General features: G+C 42.8%; 1 protein-coding gene across 4 annotated transcripts in view; it reads left to right on the top strand.

The window, feature by feature from the left end:
• pum1 (pumilio RNA-binding family member 1) overlaps positions 1-21,843 on the top strand; it is a 28,071-nt gene that overhangs the window by 4,270 nt on the left and 1,958 nt on the right. Inside the window, exons 3-22 of one of the 4 annotated variants that reach the window (XM_085445167.1) lie at positions 5,428-5,550; positions 6,205-6,273; positions 7,410-7,515; positions 9,633-9,826; positions 10,033-10,205; positions 10,300-10,564; positions 10,652-10,745; positions 11,142-11,240; positions 11,390-11,532; positions 11,778-11,916; positions 12,005-12,139; positions 12,534-12,833; positions 14,541-14,783; positions 15,531-15,825; positions 17,347-17,476; positions 17,672-17,806; positions 18,472-18,609; positions 19,276-19,401; positions 19,606-19,727; positions 20,179-20,371. In XM_085445167.1, coding sequence (XP_085301293.1) covers positions 5,428-5,550; positions 6,205-6,273; positions 7,410-7,515; positions 9,633-9,826; positions 10,033-10,205; positions 10,300-10,564; positions 10,652-10,745; positions 11,142-11,240; positions 11,390-11,532; positions 11,778-11,916; positions 12,005-12,139; positions 12,534-12,833; positions 14,541-14,783; positions 15,531-15,825; positions 17,347-17,476; positions 17,672-17,806; positions 18,472-18,609; positions 19,276-19,401; positions 19,606-19,727; positions 20,179-20,371 — 3,222 coding nt within the window. The remainder of the gene's footprint in view (positions 1-5,427; positions 5,551-6,204; positions 6,274-7,409; positions 7,516-9,632; positions 9,827-10,032; positions 10,206-10,299; positions 10,565-10,651; positions 10,746-11,141; positions 11,241-11,389; positions 11,533-11,777; positions 11,917-12,004; positions 12,140-12,533; positions 12,834-14,540; positions 14,784-15,530; positions 15,826-17,346; positions 17,477-17,671; positions 17,807-18,471; positions 18,610-19,275; positions 19,402-19,605; positions 19,728-20,178; positions 20,372-21,843) is intronic. The other 3 variants (XM_085445168.1, XM_085445171.1, XM_085445169.1) reach the window with 3 other exon arrangements.

A 21,843-nucleotide genomic window follows, 5' to 3' on the forward strand; every position in this document is an offset into this window, starting at 1 on the left:
CGCCTCTCTGATACATTTGCTATTTTCATTCATTCATGTCTTTTTCCATTGAATTAAACTGGCGTGATGACTTTCTACTACAGCGCATACAAAAGGTAAAGCAGTCTACCTGGATGGCTATTATAGCTCGCCTCTCTCTGTGATAAACACATTGTAATTCCTCTGACATGCAGACAATAAAAATGTCCTGCTGGTTTAATAATGAAACTTTTGAAGTGTGATGCTGTTAACAGCAGGAAATGTTTAGTTGTTTAGATTACCCCAGCACTAACTTAACAAAAACAACCAAAAACTAGTCAGTCCAGTAAGACGAGGCTCATGTGTAAGACAGGAAACTGAACTGTAAACAGCAGATATTTGGGTATAAACTACAAAAGTACTGAAAGCTGGTCAACTGGTCAACAGCTTATCTGGTGTCACAGTTTGTTGTAATTTGGTGGGGTGGCACCAACAAGAACTAATAGACTTCTCACTCTTAACAATGTAGTACCTGTTGTTGTTTTAATACTACAGCTATTATAGTGTTGTTCACAATGGTGCAAGTCATATTTTCCTTCCCTTATCAGTATTCATCATGCAATATTTTACCGCAAATTGGCAGACCACACCAACCTACCTTAATCTGAGCATGTCTGCCTTGTTTTGAAGGTTCTTGTCCTCATAATCTACCAATAGAAGGTGCTCCTGCCTAACTAACACATAAACAACCAATGATTAGTTTGTCACAGTTTTGTAATCTTTCAGTTCCTATTTATTTACACTGGAAACCATTCACTCATTGCACTTTGCAGTGATGGCTTGTTGTTTGCAGCATTCCAAGCTCTGGTTGTCTAGGTAACCCTCTAAAGCAGGGAATGGGCAATTAATTTTCCCAAGTGGCCAGTTGAGAAACTGGGATTGTTGTGGAGGACCGCACCAATGAGCTTCTATCGCACATTTTTGCAGCCCTCCATAACAGTTTCTTGTTGCCATGTCGCTATGCATCATTAAAAGTGGGGATGCAGCTTCAGTGTTACTTATTAATAGGTGTTAGCAGGTGTAGCTGTCAGATGTAGCCAGGAATTGTCTACGTTTTTGGGGTTTTTCACCTTTTCTCTTTGACATTATCACTGAATTTCTCAAATGATGTATTCTGGTTGGTGCTTGGCTAGCTAGCTAACTCTGTTAGGCAATTTTAACTGGTCATATCTGGGTGCATCTAGGCAAATGAGGGTAAAGGTCACTGATCTTACACCTACGGTTTTACTTTAAGCAATATCATAAAAATACCCATATGACTGTAATCTCCAGTACTTTGTTACAAACCCTGATTAGAGCACCAGAAAATGAGACATTGCAACACAGCCATTAAAGCTTGATGACACTCATCTCAAGCTTTCTGGAACATGTGCATTTGACTCGAGAGCTAATGAACCAAATAATTGCAGTCTTATCTTACTAGCTTTAAGGCTTTTGTATTGCCTCGGCTGTTATTAGCTGAATAAACAATGGTTGTTAAAGGAGCTCTGCTTAAACGGCTAGCATCACGCTTGATAAATGCAGGGCATCAGCCACAGCAAAGGGGACCTTCCTCATTGTTAGATCACTAGTTTGGAAGGATTATGGTTTTCAAGTGAAGCGGTAACACCCTTCACTGGCTTCTGAAGCTCAGATGTTGTGAAAACCTTATTTTAGGAGTTAGCCTCTGACCATCTGATCTAGGGCTGAACGATATATCGCATTTGCGATAATATCGCGACATGATCAAGTGCAATTTTCTAACTGCAAAGGCTGCGATTATACTCTGGACATGTCCAAATTCATGGGCTGCATCCTCCTGAGGCCGCATTTGTAGACCGATTACGTCACAGCGACGTGCCGAAGGCTGTCCAAATTACTACCATATCCCAGAATTCATAGCGCGGCCCAGCCAAACTCCAGTTTCCAGCAATGGCGGCCGCTACTAAGTTTTAAAATTACTCATACTAATCTTTCTGGGTCACAAAATAAACTTTTAACATATTTTCAGGCGAGAAAGTAGTTGTGTAAACATCAAATATCTGCTCGGTTTATCAAGATATCCCATATTTGCAAAAGTGCTTCGACGTTTTCAGAGGCGTCTGCTACCCACCAGCTCGACAGCTAGCCGGGAGCTCGAGGGTTACTGATGCGGCCGAGAACGGCACAACTCCCGGCACATCATTTTCAGATCACCGCGGAGTTTCGCTGCTCGGGTTAAACGTAATATATAAGTCACTTAGACAACCTAAAAATGTTATTGTTGGGTTTTTTTCAGTGTTTTGTTTGTTCGTGAGTAAATCTGTTTGGCTGAGATTAAAGTTATTAGATTAGATAAAATAAAACTTTATTAATCCCCCGGGTGGGTTCCTCCTTGGTTTTCATACAGCTGACTAAACGTCAAACAGAAAACTTATTAAACAGAAGTATGAGACAGTCGAGAATTTACACCAGTGTCTGGTTATATTTTAGATAGCAAGAAGCAGACGGCCGAGTTTATTAAACTCCACCGAGACAGCGGTGACGCTAATCAGAAGGCTAGACCGTCCAATTTCACGCCTTTAAACTTTAAAGGCGTGTTTGTGTGTGTGTTTATACAATTGCTATTATGTTTGCACTTTATGTGTAATGTTACTGACTGCAGAGATCAGTAAGATGTGTGTATTTTTTATTTATTAGTTTTATTTATTTAATATTATTTTTTAATTGAATGACTGTCTAGTAGTTCACAGATGTCGAAAAACTGAGTGTGGTAAAGCCACTGATTTTTTTTATGTATATTTCTGCAATCTGCACATTGTACTGACTTTCATTTTAATGTTTACACCAGGGTTCCTTGTCAGCACTTTATGCTCAGATGTTTGTAAGCTAAAAATAAACTATTGTGTATGTTCAAATATACTGTTGTGATTGAAGAAGTTAAATAAAAATGTCAGTCATCAATTCATGCATCACCTCATGTCATCATAACAGAGGTCTGTCTTCCAGGAAAGAACAGTTTAAAATTAATGTAATATAGTATTGGCCATACTATATGATGTATTGCTTGTCTTTGTTTAATAATACAGAAGACAAAGACCTTAAAAAATAATCGCATATCGCATCGCAATCGCAATATTGGGGCAAAAAATCGCAATTAGATTATTTTCCATAATCGTTCAGCCCTAATCTGATCAGGGTCTTTTAACTGTTCCACGCTCTTATTTTAAGTCCACAGGTGACCACGCTTATGAGGTTGAAGCGCATAAACTTGATCTTCATCTGACTCAGTTGTTTGTTTTAAACCACTGCGTAAAAGTTATTATTGTTGTTATTTCTGCTACATCGGGTGTCCATGAACACAGCTATTTTCTGGAAATGAAGCTGACATGTTGTAGCATGAAGGTGGCTACAATCATTAGAGCGCTGCCTCTAATGGGTTATTGTTTTGGTTTTTTTGTGTTACACATACAATTCACATGTTCGGGCTTTCTATCTAGAGAGTCAGTTTTATATCATAAAGATTCAATTCATTGTTGTCAGCTCATTTTTGTAAAAAACAAACAAACTCGTGGCTGCTGTGATAATTGATTCTTTGTAGGTATTTATATAGAAAAATTACTGAAGTTTTTGTCACCTTTTTGGATGTGAGGATTTTGCAGATTAACAAAGGTAAAATGTAACAAACCAACATGGGCTGAATTACTGTGATGAATACATAATAAACCAAACATATATTCCTGAATTAAGGAATATATATACTTTGCGGCAGTTTGTAGCAAATGATCCCAAATCTCTTTGGTTTGTGTCAGGAAGGTCCAGCTTAAAAATCTGCCAAATCAAACCTGGAGCTACTCACTGTGGTGATCTGTGAGTAAAGAAGGAGCAGAAAGTAGCTTCATCTTGTGGGAGTTTTAAGTGATGCGCTACTACCTTTTCTTTCGGTGCAATGCATGATGTTATACTACGCTTCTATAGTGGCAATCAACTCCTCCTGAAACTTTTCAGTTTAGTCTCCTATACATCATTCACCACTTTGAGCCAGTGACTGAGCGACTTCACATTGTATGTGTTGTTATAGCCTTTTTGAGCATTTTTTATGGGTTATGTGACAAATATTTAGATTTTTTTGTGCAGTACAGACCATCCAAGATGTTTGGACTTCAGTTTTGGTGAGTGAAGTTCTGGTGATGATAATGATGGTGATGATTAAATGCAAAAGGTTGGATAAACACATACCAGAAAGAGATGAGTGAAGATGAAACCCTCAGTGCATCATGGGAAGCCCCTATCAGCCTAGACCTATTGCATTAGCTGTTAACTTGGCCCTTAGCACTCTAGCCTCTTATCCATATAAGGTCACTTCTGATGTTGAAGCTAGACAATGGTCAAAAACCAGTAAGTGTCACATGTCTTTGGTTTGGACACACCGTCTATCCTTATGTCCTCCTCGCTGCTGGATTTCCTGCTGTACTCGTTTTACAGCCAAAAATGTTCCTGAAGCTCATCTGTAGTGTCCTCTGCTGCTTAACTGAAATGTTGTTTGGTAGTCTGAAATGTGGCCCCCAAATCTGTTAATACTGTGATGCTGCTGTGACAGGTCTGAACGATATACTGTCTTCAGCACTGTGTAAATTGTATTTGTTCCACAGCAAAAGAAACATTTTAAGGCCCCAAGGTAGTCTGAAGGGTAGAAAATGTTAGTTCATGATAACAAGGTTGGTGTTTTCATGAGTAATCCTTGGGGGAGAAGAATGTTTTCTGATAAGCAACAATTTGGTCTGACTGGCTGTCTTGTGCTTTGCGTGTACAGCAAACAGTAAGCCCAGCTGTTTCCAGTACATGGTAACTGTGGATTCTTTGATGGTGGTGTCTTGTGGGGGAATTTTGAGTTTTCCCTCAAAGTGAGGGAGGGAGGAAGTGACTGGAGGCTTTTCTGTTAAACAGAAGTATTGCCTCTTACTTGGACCTGAGAGGATGTGGCCTTACATACTTCAGCCTGTTGTCGTGTTTGAGTGATGCTGCTGATTTCTGAAAAAAATCCAAATGACACATCCTGAGAGATGATATTTAACTGGGGAAAACTTCAGCTTTTAAAGCTGTGTTTATATTGTAATACTGATTTTCTTTTTACCTCTGAAACATGCCCTCCATGCAGTAATAATTAAAAAGACTAAAACCAAAACTTAAACAATAAAAACTAAACTGAAAGAAGGAAATTCACTCTGAAAAGTGAAACTGAACTATATTAAAAACAAAAAGTCAAAATAAAACATAAAATAACTAATTAGGAAAACCCCCCCAAAACAATAAGAACTCTGGTTTCTGTGTATATTTTCAGCATGTTCAGCTCTGGTGAATAACGTTTGCAGTCTTTCTCAGGCACTGTGTTCTGGTTGCTGTTACCAGTAATTCCAGGGTAATGTGCATGTGTGTACTTGTGTCTCTCAGGGTGTGGCGGGCGCTGGACGTTCCCAGGACGATGCCATGGTAGACTACTTCTTCCAGCGGCAGCATGGCGAACAGCCCGGCAAACATCGCTGGCCCACTGGAGACAACATCCATGACAGCCAGGTGTGTGTGTGTGTGTGTGTGTGTGTGTTAATGTTGCACAAGTGGCAACATACAGCAGAGACATTAAAGGAATCAAATTTTTTGTTAGTGACCTGGTAACACTGCCAAAGTTAAAGAGCTGCCACGGCTGTTATAACCTCTACAAAATGCCTTTGTGTAGATGAGTTAGTGACACAACCTGATCAGCTGTCATGTTGTCTTGTGATGCAACATACATCATCTTTATTACACGGCGGTGTAACCATCGGTATCCTTGCATCTGTCCATTGCCAGCTATTTCTTTTTTTTCACAAATCCCTCCAACTCTTCCACGTTTGTGAAAGTTTCGGGGCGTTTTTTTTTTTCATTTCACCCGATGCATCTCTCTGCACCATCTTTTTCAGCGTCCTTAAACACAGTGTGGTGATAAGTATATGTGCTAAAAGGGAAATAATTTCCTTGTAACTAAAACTCTAAAGTAACTAACTCATCTGCACAAGGGGCTTTTGTTGAGGGTTTAGCAGCCGTGGCAGTTCTTTGAGTTGAAATGACAGATTTAATCTCCACAGCTTTCTCAAAATGATCACTAATATATATCTATTTTCTTAACATGGTCCTGATAGTCCTTGATAAGTGTTAGCTGAATGGACAGTCTCATTTGCTTTCTGTTTGCAGGTGCGCTCCATGGACGAGCTGAACCATGACTTCCAGGCTCTCGCTCTTGAGGGACGCGCTATGGGAGAGGTGAGACAAGAGTTGATGAATCAGGGTCACTTATTGTGAAGAAGATGGTGACCTCTGCCAATAATGAAGCATTGAGGCTGGTTGCTCATGTTTGCACTTCTAAATTTAGGTTGAAATGAGTGCTTCTGATGAGGGCAGATGCCGTGGATCAACACTGCGACATTAAACCGCCTGCCCTGTATTTTGTAGCTTGGGCATTTGGCTGAATAGAAACATGATGGATTACCGGGAGTGAGTCAAACTTGAATAGCAGGAAATCCAAGAGGAAAAAAAAATAGAAATGGATCAGTTGCTTATGAGCTAAAAGCGGTGTTGGGTTGTATTTTTTGAGACTGAAAAGCTCTGAAAGCCGAGAAGAGATTGAGCAGAGATGCTTATTAATTCGAGCTCGTTGGACCGGCTGTTATTTGTTTTGTATTTTGCACTCAGTAAGTCTGTTAATGTTGGGCCAGTGCCTGCAGTTAGTTTTGGCTTGCTTGATTACTGTTTTGCTGCTATACACTGTAATATATCAGTAGTGAGAGTGACTATTAAAAGCTTACAAAAATGACTCTGTAATCTTTGTTTTTTAACTATAAATGGATTTTTTTGCCCCCTCTAGCCAGAAGATGCACATCAGATTAGTTTCAAAAGTTTTTTTTTTTTTACTGTGAAAAAAAGAAAACTATCACTGGGTGTAATAAAAACCGAGGAGAGATGAAGATAAACAACTGAACTGCTGATAAGGTGCAAGAATTTCTTTTGAATCCAAGCATGAAGCTGTTCCCAGCAGGAACATCGAGCTCCTGTTTGTTCCTCTACGCTAGTTTTTGTTGCTGCAGAAGCAGTTTATGTTTTTGATTGACTCATCCAGTTAGAATGACCTGTTCTTGTTTGTTTTTTCGGGGGGGTTCAGTCAAGGGTCGAAGTACAGATGTTGCTGGAAACACAAGAACGGACTATTTGCAGCAACAAAAAAAGAAGTTTGCCCATTTGTAGTCTTTGCCATCTACTCAGAGCTCTGCTTGTACAAACTTCCTGTTCTGTATGGATTGATTTTTAGTTTGCCTGTTCTCCCATCTGCCAGCAATATCTGTGTAACCTCATCATTTCTTTTGCCACCTGTTTCATTTCTTCATTGTCTTGTGTCTCTGCAGCAGCTGCTAACTGGTAAGAAGTTCTGGGAAACAGATGACTCTGGGAAGGATGGACCAAAGGGGATCTTCCTGGACCAGTGGAGGGACAGTGCATGGGGGGCTTCAGGTATTTGCCGTCCTGGGATCTGTTTGTGCCATGGCTGTAGGGAGAAGGTTGGAGTGAATGCATTTTTTCCCCCCACTTAAGCACAAAAACGACCAAAACAATCACTGTCAGGTGTTTGGAAAATATATATTTAGTTTCCTGCCAGACTCAAAGGCTGATGTCAGAGTGAGATCTCTTGTGTTCTCCCAGATCATGTCGAGATCTGAGATTCCTGTTGTATCAAATTAACACAGTGTGGTTATTTCTGTAGACGGGATGACAAAAGAAATATCCCGGCTTTTTACAAGTCATCTGGCGCACCTCGTACATCATGTCTGCACCGGGAAAAAATGCTGACGCGTGTTAGCTCATTTCTAGAGTGTCAAATACTCACTGGTTCATGAAAAAAAGGGAAAAAAATCATTTTGTATTCTAATTTTTTTATGAATTACAGTCATGTAAAAATGCTTTTCACATTACTCTTTGCAGTCTTGTGAAGAAAAAAAAAAAAAACTAAACACACCTTCCATAAGAATTAAGTGGGTCAGGAACAGCTGGGTGCTGCTATTCAAATGCACTTAACAGATCAGTAACAAGTTTTGTCAGTTTGCTTGTCTGGAGGATTCAGGTGTGTGTTTGCACAATCCTAGCAAATTCCCCACCCCCACCTACCACCACCACCACAACAATGCTCAAAGAAAGTAAGCAAAACCCAAACAAGCGCTACATTTTGGTTTGCAGGCCTCAGTTAGTATGTCACGTTAGCAGAAAAAGACTGAACAAGTTTGGCATGATTTGGAAGGGCTGCCAGGAGAAAGTCTCTCTCTAAAGCTTTGCAAATTTGCATCTGAACAAACCACAAGACTTCTGGATCAAAGTGTAGATGTTTGGCTGTAATGCACAGTGCCTGTTCAGCAAAAACAAAATGCAACAACAGGACAGTAATCCCAACCACAAAGGTAACTCTACAACAGAATGAGTGAGGTGGGGGAAAGGAATGAAGGCGTTGCAATGGCCCAAAGTTCAGACCTCAGCCTGATTGAAATGCTGTGACAGGACCTCAGGAGAGCGTCACAAACAAATGCCCACAAACCTCAATGAACTGAAGTGTGGGTGAAACCCCCCTCCCACAACGGTGTGAGAGACTTCGGGCTATTTCTGCTACAACCTTGTTAATCATAGTGTGCTTAGCTTTTTACAGGGCTGCGTAGAGTCCTGTGAAAACTGAAAACGCTTTCAGACAATATCCAATGAATAATTGAGTTATAACACATTGATTTGATGTTTTTGGTAAAGCTGATGAGTAAATGAAATGAGATAAATTAGTTAAAACTTTGAGCCGTTTCCACATATGCACTTCAGTTTCTGTAGAATCAGCTCAGGAATATTTCTACAGATATTTTTCTCACATGTCACATGGCAGAATTTATGCACGCTATACCAGTGAATGTACTTCACTATTAGCCATGCTATTCACACATCTACTCAATCCAGCATGGATTTCATGCAGGTTTTGTTTTAGGGAGCTAGTAGCTGTTGGATGAGCCGGCTAATGTCTGATGTGACAGCATCAGAACATTTTCCCCGTACATTTCTGTTAAGAGAGGTCTTGGAAAGTTCTGGTGCACGTGTGGGAATGGCTGTATCAGATTTATTAGCAACACCAAAACTTCCTCAGTACATAAATAAAATGAAAAATACGGTAAATAAAAGTGATGTGCAGTATGTAATGAAACTGGAACCTTCCCCTTTGCCAGTGCTTGTTTCAGCATGTGGTTACATGCGCTCTGCTGTATGTGTGTGAGAAGCTGCCAACAGCACTGATTAAGTTACTGAAATCTGCCATAGTGCCTACACAGGCCCAACGTTGAGTTTAAGTTACTCAGATTTTGTGCACTGTGTGTAAGTGGATTAAGATTATTTGATATTGCTGATATCCTAATTTCTTATGAATCTATCAAATACATCAGGAGCTTTGTTATTTCGCCCAGCACATCTGTAACAGCTGAACATGTTGTTACTGCTCCGGATGATCATTTCTATTGAAAAATCTTCAAGCCATCTGTTTTGAAAACTGCTACTTTTTGCTTGCACAGTTTGCTGAGTAAATGTGTCGTTCTCTGTTCCTCTCACGGCAGATCACTCGGTGTCTCAGCCAATCATGGTGTCCCGTCGGCCAGGGCAAGGTTTCCATGGCGGTGGTGAAGTCGGGGTGGGCTCTGTGATGTCTCCACGGTCTGAGAGCGGAGGGCTCGGGGTTAGCATGGTAGAGTACGTTCTGTCCTCCTCACCGGCTGACAAACTGGATTCCTGTCTTCGAAAAGGACCCTATGTAAGTGTCATTACTCAAACACTTCTGTTTCCCTGATCATGCTAACTGTAACTGCCACACACGCCCATTGTGTCATTTTCTCCCACTGACAACGTGTAGTTTTTGTCAGTGTCACTTTGTCCTTCCTGCGCCTTCCTCTGTGTGTACAGCAGAGGAGCAACACTGTGCATCTGGTCTCATTGTATCATTTTCTCTCCGTCACACAGGGTCAGAGGGATGGAGAGGTGGAGGAGGAAAAGAGGGAGAAGCCAAAGACGACGTTTGAGGGAGAGAAACTAAAAGAGTTAACGGAAGGTGAATCTGATGTGATCAGCGATGTCATCAACCCGAATGGGCTGCCTGTACAGAACGGCCTCGACGTGGACGTCAAAGAGTTTGGGTAAAAATCTGCGTGACACAAGAGGACACACACCCACACCTTAGAGAAATGATTGGTACCCTTTAGATATTAACCGAACCTCTGCTCCATGCAGTCGCCCCCCGGGCAGCATGCCGGCTCCCGGCCCAGAGGGTGATCTGCTGGGTGGTCCCGGGGGCGTAGGGCCTGAGGGTTTGACACCCCTGGGAGGTGGCGGAGTTCCCAAACCTCCTGATGACTTTTCTGGCGTGGAACAAGGTGGTGTTACCATGGACCCCATGGAGTCTGTGATGGAGCCGCTTCAGTTTGACTACAATTCTCAGATGCCCATGGACTCTGCACCCACTGTGGGCCTATTTGATTACACTAACCAGCAGCAGGTAAGATCACCAGACAGAGGAGTTATTTAGCGTGTGTTAACAGCACTCAGCTCACCTATGGTTCACCTTTCTTCATGCTGTTTGCAGCTGTTTCAGAGAAACAATGCCCTAGCAGTGCAGCAGTTAACAGCAGCCCAGCAACAGCAGTACGCACTGGCAGCCGCACAGCAGCCTCACATTGGTAAGTGTGTCTGTCTAAACTGCATGTCAGATGGTTGTATGGCTTCACGCACGCATTATCTTTGAACTACCCAAAAACAAACAGTCACATGCATTTCATGATGATTGGCCAGCTTCTTCTTCTGGTATATTTGTATTCGTAGCACAGGGTTTCCACTAATGTTTGCAAAGCTTGACCCCCCGGCTCGGTGTATAGACTGGCTGTTTTTATTGTTTGTCTTTCAGTTTAAAATAAAATAATGCCTTAAAGACTGAGATTTGATTAGTAAATATGACATCGTTGCGAGTCTCTTAAGTAGTTATGCCATAGCTTCACAACAAGTCCTGTGATTTTCCTTCATGTATTATGTAAAGCCCTTTTGCCCTGGTCCACCTTTACCCTCCTTGTGTTTTCCAGGTCTGGCTCCAGCATTTGTGCCCAATCCTTACATCATCAGTGCTGCGCCGCCAGGGACAGACCCATACGCAGCGGGCCTAGCAGCAGCAGCTACACTCGGTGAGACGTTCTTCTTTTTAGACGCGCTGTCACCTCCGTTTAGATTTCTGTTAAATGCAAAACAAAAATGTAATTTTCATATGTTGATCCATAAATATGGACACTGTTGCCATATCTCAAAGCTACTTTGTGTATCTCTTTGTGTCTAGGTCCAGCAGTGATGCCCCCCCAGTACTACGGTGTGACCCCCTGGGGTGTCTATCCAGCCAACCTTTTCCAGCAGCAGGCTGCTGCAGCCAACAGTTCAGCCAATCAGCAGGCAGCAGGCCAGGGCCAGCAGAACCAACAGCAGGTCAGTTGACTGTCCGACAGAAAACTGACACACGGGCTCCCACCGGCTCAAAATATTTCTGTGAGCGCTCGTCTCTCATGCCAGTTTAAAAAGTGCATTTAGACAAAGACCTCTTCATTGATTATTAAATGATTATAAGCAAATCAGGGAACTGCTACTTGTTCTTCTCCCATTTGTGCGGTTGAGCTTTGTTTCTTATTCTACACGGAACAAATTCAGAATTTTGCTTTTCTTACTTTCTAAAGGTGATGCGTGCTGGAGGAAATCAGCGACCTTTGACCCCTAGCCAAGGGCAACAGGGTCAGCAAAATGACCAGCTGGTGGCAGCAGCAGCAGTCAACTCAGCCCTCGCCTTTGGGCAGGGGTTAGCAGCAGGAGTACCCGGTGAGTGCAAAACTATAAACAGCTCAGTTATGCGTTACTGCCGCCCGTCATCTATATGAAAGAAACATGTCAAAATCTTCTTTCTCAGGGTATCCAGTATTGGCGCCCGCAGCCTACTATGATCAGACAGGGGCCCTGGTGGTCAACACGGGAGCCAGGAGTGGCCCCGTCCGCCTCATGGCCCCCGCCTCCGTCATCATATCGCCTTCTGCAGCACAAGCAGGTAAACTAGCAGCTCACTTGGAGCGTGTGGTCAGAAGCCCAGCCTGCCTCTGTTGCAATAAACGAGACTGTCATGCACACAAAACAGCAGATTACATATTGTGGCCTTTAACAACATGTTCTAAATGTCCCATCTAACCAGAGCACGCAATTATGGGATTGTGACTATGTACTTTCAAGTCTGGACTTAGATTTGCACAAGGAGTTCCCATGAGGGAGTGTTACTGAGTTTTAAAAAGCAAGGTTTACGTCACTGATGGAGGTGATTGAAAGCATTGTTAGGGAAGTAAAAGAAATCAATCTTACGATTATCTTCAACGACGCGTTTACTTAACACAATATAAATTTTTTGTTGCTTTATGAGATGATTGACTTGGATTGTTTCCCGTCTCCAGTTGCTGCTGCAGCAGCCTCTGCTGGTGGTGCCAACGGCGGTCTTGGTGGCGGGGCTAACGGTCCTTTCCGTGCCATGACATCCCAGCAGCCTCAGCAGCAGGGTGGCCCCGGTGGCGCTCTGGGAGGAAGTTCCTTCTACGGATCCTCGTCCCTTAGCTCCTCTTCCCAGAGCTCCTCTCTGTTCTCACAAGGCTCTGCCCAGCCTGGACCAGGGTCTGCCTCCTTGGGCTTCAGCCAGCAAGCCTCATCCTCTCTCGGTGCCACTCTGGGGGCCACGCTGGGAGGGTTTGGCACTGCAGGTGGGAATGCACTCTTTCCACATGATATCTTTGGTTCTTTTGGGGTCTTTTAAAATAAATCTAAGTGACTTGCCAATCAATGTTCCCTCTAAGCTGCGCGCGTGTGCAATTGCACAGAAAATCTGCGTTGCGCATAGAAACAAAATCTAACCTGAATTGAAATTAAAATGAATACTTTAACAATTCTGTTTTGCAGTGTTAGTCAGTAAGTGACTGGCTGCTCCCGTATGGGATTAGAACGATGCCACCTTATCCCATAGTCCAGCCAATGATGCGATTCACATTCGTATATACACAGCTAATCAGCGTCGTCGACAGGCTATGACAGCGTCCTTATGTGCCGACACCGGTGTTTTAGCTAGCAAAGCGGCGTGGCTGATGTGGAGTGAAGCCACGTTAATAACAACATGTACAACCATTGGAGATGTGAGCAGGACAGACGAACAATTGATGGAAAAAGTGTGAACTTTATACCAGTTTTTAAATTATGTTGATAGGCCGCGTAAAACCAGAGTTATGATAAAAATTTCTGCAGTGTTTTTTTTTTTTTTCCTGAATACTATCGTTGTTTATATTTACTGCGGGAAGAAACGGTAAAAACTGCGTTTTATAAGGAAAATGTTCGAAAGCACTCTCCGCCTGCGAGCAAAACCAAAATACCCCACCCTTTCCTATTGGTGGAAAAATGTAGCATGCCGATCAATCAAAAAATGATATGGTAACGTGGCATCTAGTTGTTTAGAAAGGGGGGAAGTTTTAGGAGTGACAGCGGTGTTCTGAGATGTGAGAGATTTGCAAAGTTTAGCGTGTTTGGAGTCTAAAGTTAGTGTGTTGTCTTGTGTAGTTAGTGTGTAGTGTAGTCAATAGTTTTGTTGTGTGTGTCAGAACAATGAGGCGACTGCTGAATGTTACAGGTGTTACAGGAGTGATACATCTGCTGTTGTCAGGCCTGCAGGTATCAGACTGTTGTTCTCCTTTATAGTGGAAAGAAATTATTTTTTGGAGTGGCACAAATAATTTGTGTGGCATCAAATTTGATGCAGAACAGCTGATTGTTCTGTAAATAGTTTGAAATGTTTATTTAAAAAAACGCCTTGGCTACAGTTTTAGGTAAACGGCTACAAAAAACGTTGTTGTTTGCGTAACTCAGTTACTTTTTTAAAGAAGTAACTATATAATTAATTGCCCAGCATTGTATCATTATATACTGTATTTTGCAGACAGAGAGTTACAGGACTCTCTCCCAGACCACAGACTCATAATACAAGTCAGAGCTTTATAAAAGAGAGAGAGAGAGAGAAAGTTTTGTTTTCAAAATTGGAGTTCAAGTTATTTTTACTCCCAATAGTGTTAACATGCTACACAGGTCATGAACAAGATTTGTTTACATTTTCATTGTAAGTGGGCTAAAGCAGTTAATTAAAAGTAGTCTAACATAAATGTAAATGCTGTAATTTGATTATTTTAATAAACCATGTAACTTGGATGGATTCGATGCTGGCGTGACCACAGTGCACACGTCTGCTGTTGCTCACAGTGGTCCAAGGGACCGCTCAGGGAGTTTGTGTGTTCGCTCAGACACATGAAAAATTAGAGGGAACATTGTTGCCAATGTATAATGTAGCTGTGAGTAGTTAAACTGAATAACAGTTACTGATAAATACAAACAGATAACCTGATTGAATTCATATCTTTGTCTCCCTCTAGTGGCCAACTCGAGTGGTGGCAGTGGCTCAAGACGGGACTCATTGACAGGCAACAGCGATTTGTATAAACGCACACCTTCCAGCCTCACCCCGATTGGTCATGGAGGATTTTACAACGGCACCCTGGGCTTCAGTCCATCCCCTGGCCCTGTGGGCATGCCTTTACCCAACCAGGGGCCTTCCCATTCCCTCACACCTCCACCCTCCCTGTCCAATCACAGCTCCTCATCCAACCTCAATCTTGGTAAGCATCTTTTCTCTGGATGTTGTGTTAATTAGGAGTGCTGCTGGTTTATAATGATGTTTTATCAGTTGATGGTTTCTTTACTTAACTTACCAGAACTTTTTTTAAAGCTTTACAATAATGTAAACAAATATGCATCATTTAGAGTTTATTCTAGTAAAAGATGTGTCTGGCTTAATTGAGAAGCGGCCGTTGTTCAGTTTTCCAAACTAACAAATGGAGCTGAAGATTTGTACGGCAGCATGTTTTGAGGGACTAATTATAAATTGTGTCGCAGTGTTTTGTTTTGCGTGATTGACAGTCGGCAGAGTGAATTTTAATGCAAATCAGTGTTGATGGAATGATAATTAAACAAACTGACAGTCAGGGCGAGGCTTCATTATGACTCGGATGGATTACCTAGCTGTGGCATATTCATTCACATGCATCAGATTTGTCATTCTGTACAGATTCAACCAATCAGAAAGAACTTCTTTGTTTTTGTTTTTTTTCAAAGGAAGGAAACAAGCGTGCACTGACATGCTCAGCTAGACACCAAGTTTATCTAAGAACACAGGTTTTTGAGTAGTAATATCTACTGCTCAACTTCAAGGATTAATTCCATATATTTTCAGCTAATTCTGTGTCAGACAGAGGCTGAATGATGTTCATTGTATAACTTGCGTTTACTGTTGTAGTACCTATTGGTACTTATTTGTGTGTGATGTATTTTTAGGTTCATATTCTCTTCATTTGACTTTGTGACAGTCCCCTTTCTCTCTGACGCCTCAGGAGGCCTGACCAATGGCAGTGGGCGTTTCATCTCCGCAGCTCCAGGAGCCGAGGCCAAGTACCGCAACGCCGCCAGCTCGGGCTCCTCCCTCTTTTCCCCCAGCAGCCAGCTCTTCCCATCATCACGGCTACGTTACGGCATGTCGGACGTGATGCCATCAGGCCGGAGCCGCCTGCTCGAGGACTTCAGGAACAACCGCTATCCCAACCTGCAGCTCCGAGACATCGCCGGCCACATCATGGAGTTCAGCCAGGATCAGCACGGCAGCAGGTACGTGTGGGCAGTTACCTCCAGTATAAAATAACACCTTTGAATTCCCCCGAAAGTCTGTCCCATGAGTAATGGCAGTCAGTTGGAGGCCCCAATAACTGCAGGTTAATAGGATACCACACAACAAGTATGTGACAGGATGTGTTACTGTGAAACGTCAACTTTTAGGCGTACCACTAGTGCCAGTTAAGTTGTAATGAAAAAGTAGACACAAAAAGTAAAGTCTGTCTGTGGCTGCGACTAATGATGTGCTGCACGATTAATATACCAGCCGCTTTAGCAATTAATCGTTCGCGGTGGGTGTTTGTAGACTCTGAAGCCTCCAGCCTGTTCATTTTGTATTACCAGCAGTTTAAACACACCAAATCATCGCTTGTGCTTGAATTTCAAGTAATAACTTGCAAATTTATCAGGCCATTGAGTCTATTTGTCTTTAGACACATTAACTTATACAGAGAATTTTTAGTAGACAGGACAATGAAGACTGGAGAGAGAAGTGGGACGAGGTCGTGGGTTTAGCACAGGGGGAGGTCACCTTCTCAGCCAGGTGAGCTGTAGCAGTGCCCATCGATAATGTACTTGCATGGCAGGTTTATTTCTCACATATTGATCTCTGACAGTTGGTGTGTGACTGAAGAGTCCTTTTCAAGAGCAAAATTTACAAAGTGCTTTTCAATACAGAGTAATTAGAATTAAAATGGTATAAATCGATTAAAATAAATAAAGCCACGTCTGAAACGGTGCATCCTAAGCTTCTGTTAAAGTAAAGGTATTAACAGTGTCAACAGATCTTAGGTCACTGGATCTATGTACAGCCAACATGATTGTAGTGGTTCACTGATGTATGGAGACATTTGAACGTGTTGTGCTATGAAGTGATCACCAGATTTTTAAATTGAACCCTAAACTTTATGAGGAGCCAGTGTAAGGAAGACAAAATTGGCGATTAAGCTCTTTAATTTCATGAAGTAACCTCTATATTAAACATTGATACTGACAGAAAAGTGTTGTCACTGAACCATCACTGCCCGACACTGTGACGCAGTCCAGACATGTGCAGACTTTTCTGCTGAAGTCATCTGTGAACATATCAACATGCCCAATCTGCACGTCCCAGACAATTTCTTTCCACCATCTCAGTCTGTTTTATCTCTCTCCTCGCCGGGCATCCATCTCTTCACCTCACAGGCTGCTCACTTCCTTCAGCTCCCTCTTTGGACCGTCTCCACTCCGACTGTCCCTCAGGTTAAAGAAACTGGAGCACTTCTCTCTCAGTTCTGTCTCAGGACATCTGTCTCGCTTTATTGCTCTGACGTGTTTGTCTTCATCTCCAGTTTCATCTAAACTTTGTAAATCCCCTTTATGCACTTGGTTGATTTTATGAGAAGAGTCTGTGTATTTTCTCATGAGGCTTGTATACATTGCAGACAGGAAAAAGAAGGGGGGAAAAACAGAACAAAAGATGTTTGTCGAACTTAATTTAAAAGATATACTTTTATTCATCCTCGTTCTCTTTTAAAGGTTTATCCAGTTGAAATTGGAGCGAGCCAGTTCAGCAGAGCGCCAGCTCGTCTTCAGCGAGATCCTGCAGGCGGCCTACCAGCTCATGGTGGATGTTTTTGGGAATTACGTCATCCAGAAGTTCTTTGAGGTGTGTGTGCAGTTGATGCTGTGCTGCGTGTGCCTTTGAAACACCAACGTTAAATTTATGGGAAAGTCTCAGTCGATTATTCTTCAGAACCACGCCTAGCTTTAATAGCTTCTGTAGCCTGTCTGATTTTGCTTACATGTGTGGTGTTGCATATTGTCAAAAGGATTAGAGGCTCATTTTGTTTGTGCGTTTCAGTTTGGCAGCCTGGACCAGAAGCTGGCTCTCGCTGAGAGAATCCGAGGTCACGTGCTGTCTCTGGCCCTGCAGATGTACGGCTGCAGGGTCATTCAGAAAGCTCTGGAGTTCATCCCCTCGGATCAGCAGGTTATTGTAAGTACACTTGTGAGCGTGTAAACATGACCCTAAATAAATCTATCCTGTCACAACTCTGCTGCGCTTGGATTTCTGTTGAAGGCGGGGGGGAAAAGGGGGAAATATCCTAGTGTCCCAATTTGTTAGCACATCTATTATCCACGTGCTGATAATTCAGCTGTGAGTGAGAGCACATTGCTCATAGATAACACATTTCTATTTATACAGCAGAATGCAGCATCGATGAAGAGGTACGCTGAGCTTTTATGTTGGCGCTCCCTTGTGAAACAGCAGGCTCCTTGTATGCACTCTATCATCAGCGTTGAATGAAGCTAAAGACGCCACAGTTTATATGCAAATGTAAACTGGTGCTATTCAGATAAAGCTAGAGGAATATCAACAGGAAATAATTTAGTTTGAAGTCAGTGTTTTAGGATAGGGTCTCTCTGTGTGTGTATGTGAGGAAGTAAGTTATCCATCTTTGCTTAATAGACCCCAATAGATTCCTGCAGGGCATCTGTTAAAAGCCCAGTGTTATTTGTCTGGCTGTGAGCCGCAATGAAAAATGAAGGAGAGGCTGAAAAATGCCATCAGGCAATATTTGATTTCTCACAAACAATTACTGTCCCTCTCCTCACTCCGCCTCCCCTCTGTCCCTCTCTTCTTCTTCTTCGTCTCTGCAGAGCGAGATGGTGCGGGAGCTGGACGGCCACGTGCTGAAGTGCGTAAAGGACCAGAACGGTAACCATGTGGTGCAGAAGTGTATCGAATGTGTCCAGCCTCACGCGCTGCACTTCATCATCGAAGCCTTTAAGGGACAGGTCGGTCTGCACAAAAAAATATTTCCACATTCAGTCACTGTAGCACGCCAGCGCATGGCTGACTCCACACACACTCGCTGCTGCTGCCTGAAGGCAGCGAGCATATTGTCACCGCCAAAGCACATAGACACACATGCTCAGGCCTTTTTTTTTTCTTTCTTTTTTTTTTCTTCTCAGGGACAGGGTATGTTGCCTTGGCAACAGAAACCTCAGCCCAGTGGCGACAGCCATCTTCTACCTACCTACAAGCTAAATGTTACATTAGCATAAAGTGTTAAAATAAAGATTGTGTGTTCGTGCATCATTCGTGCATCATCCTTTTGTTGTCTACACATGAAAGGTCTCGGTTTCTCGACTCGGCGCTCTGACAGTAAATGTTACCACCGTGTGAGTGTTTTGCTTCTCGAGCATTTGCATGTTGTGTAACGGCACGTCTCGTACCCGGTGGCTCAGATTTGTTTGTGTAGCTGAAAGCATGTCAGGAATCTGTGTTTCACCTTCCCTGCAGGGGTGGGCCGGGTATGCAAAAGTATGCCTCTGATAATTCGAGGCGCTTTGTACGCCATAAGTGAAAACAGTTTGAGTTCATCTCACCTCAATGAGCTTGAGTTGATATGCGATTGTGAGCGGAATGACTAAAAATGTGCAACTACACGCGTCTCTCAGGTCTTCGCCCTCTCCACTCACCCTTACGGCTGCCGAGTGATCCAGCGCATTCTCGAACACTGCCTCCCCGAGCAGACGCTGCCCATATTGGAGGAGCTCCATCAGCACACAGAGCAGCTAGTGCAGGTGAGGCACTCAGCGCTGTCAGTCTTTGACTGCAGCTTTATATTTTTCAGGATAACGACATTTCAAGTTAGCTCAAAGAGGGGGAAAAAAGCTCCTCTCGGAGCCTCCAGATTTCTGAAGTTGGCTGTGTTTGATGTGACGTCAGAGCCACCAGCTGTCCTTCTCACGTTTTTAGTTAATGTGTCTGCGGTTTGTTTTATTTAGGACCAATATGGCAACTACGTGATCCAGCACGTTTTGGAGCATGGCAGAGCCGAGGATAAGAGTAAAATTGTGGCTGAGATCAGAGGCAATGTACTGGGACTCAGCCAGCACAAGTTTGCCAGGTAAACACCAACGCACGCGCACACACACACACACACACACACGTGCGCACGTTGTCAGCTCCATCTTTGTTTGAGAGGTTTTCCTTTGGTTTCTTCACACCTGCAATCAGATAAGGAACTTTTTCTGTGCCTGGGGGACGTTACGATATTTATGATAACATCTGTTACTCAGACACTTTGATCATGAACCAAACATGGTACAGCCTTTATATTTACACCATAGGCACACATTACAGAGTAGATGATCTAATGTGATTTTGGAGCTTCTTTAAGCTTTAAGTCACCTGCTGTTGTTTAAAATTCAGGCCAGAAATGATCAAATTGGGTTACAGGTACTTCATATGCAGAGACAGGCTTGTTGGTGTGGGAAAACATTTGCTTGTGTTCTCACTCCTCTATTCTTGTGGCTTTTATTAACACTGTCCCCCCTTCCTCCTCCTCCTTTCTCCAGCAATGTGGTTGAGAAGTGTGTTACCCATGCGTCACGGGCAGAACGGGCCGTACTGATAGATGAAGTGTGCAGCCTGACTGAGGGCCCCCACAGTGCCTTATACACCATGATGAAGGACCAGTACGCCAACTATGTGGTGCAGAAGATGATCGATGTGGCCGAGCCAACGCAGCGCAAAATCGTAATGCATAAGGTTGGTAAAGGGGCCAGAGGGGTCATCGTGCGTCCCGTCTAAATGTTGGGATAAAAGATGTGATTGTAATCCTCTTTTGTTCAGTGTTTACTGCAGTCACTTATGGGGAAGTCGTTGTTGTATAGCTTTGACATTTTCTGGATGAGGAGGTGTTTTCTGGCGTTTAGAGCGCTGCTCTGTGTTACAATTGAAGGATAATCATTGAACATTTCACCCTTTTTAGAGCAATCAAATGCAGTATCTGTGATTTAAAGGTTGGAAATAGTCATTTTTATTATGGTGTTGGTGTAAAGTTCAGCACATTCATTTATTCCCCAAACAGCCCGAAGCTCAAAGTGATTTAAGATGGTTTAATTCAGCTCATGAACAGGAATAAGAGGTGAATAAATTGAAGCTGTTCTCGGCTATAAAACCTATAAATCCGAGACTATTTGTTTCAGCTCTAGATGTCAAACCCTAGGGAAGCTTTTCAGCTTCCCTAGGGTTAAATTCAGCAGTCTTAAATTCAGCAGTGTGAATTGTTTTTTTTTTTTTGTTTGTTTTTTAAGCAAATTAGATCGCTAACGCGAACAAAACTATAATGAAACCAACCGTCACTAATGCAAAACTGTGCAGGTGGGTTGGATTGATGAGAGCTCATCCAGCTAATGCACTCTGTTGTTGTGTCCAAGTAGCAACTACCTCTAAAGCTATTAAGGTACAAATATGTCTGCTAGCTTGACCTCCATCCATAATGGGAAAGAACATTTCAGTGAAGTTTGCATTAATGCGTACACTCACCGGACACTTCATTAGGTACATCTCGCGAGTGCCAGATTAGGCCCCCTTTCTCCTTCAGGGCTGCATTCATTCTTCGTGGCGTAGAATAAACAAGTGCTGGTGCTTTCATGTTGTTTACACCGGATTCTGACCCATCCATCCGAATGAAATCAAGACTCATCAGACCAGGTGGCATTTTTCCAGTCTTCTGTTGTCCAGTTTTGATGTGCTTGTACGAACTCTAGCCTCAGTTTCCTGTTCTTACTTGACAGGACTGACACAGTGCGCTCTACTGCATACCTGGTTCTAACAAGAGGTTATTTGAGTTACTGTTGCCTTCCTATCAGCTTAAAGCAGCCTGGCCATTCTCCTCTGACCTCTACCATCGACAAGGCACTTTCAGCAGAGAGCTGCTGCTCACTGGATATTTTCTCTGTAAACTTTAGAGATGGCTGTGCAGGAAAATCCCATTCAGATGCTCACTTTGAACTTTAGCAGCTCGCCTTGGCTGTGTCTACGTGCCTAAATCTATTCAGCCTTGTGATTGGCACTTGAACAGATGTGTCTAACAAAGTGTCGAGTGAGTGCAAATCAGAGGGTGAAATTAGAGAGCTGGGTTTTATTTATTCCTTTATTTATTAACTCTTCTAGTAATGTTTGCTCAGTCGGTTTATAGACTGGCATCTATCAACCTCAGTTAATGTCAGCCTCGT

Source organism: Copadichromis virginalis, linkage group LG22 (assembly GCF_057382275.1).
Source record: "Copadichromis virginalis isolate Kocher_CV1m ecotype Utaka linkage group LG22, C_Virginalis_male_GT1.1, whole genome shotgun sequence".
In the NCBI taxonomy this organism is placed as follows: domain Eukaryota; kingdom Metazoa; phylum Chordata; class Actinopteri; order Cichliformes; family Cichlidae; genus Copadichromis; species Copadichromis virginalis.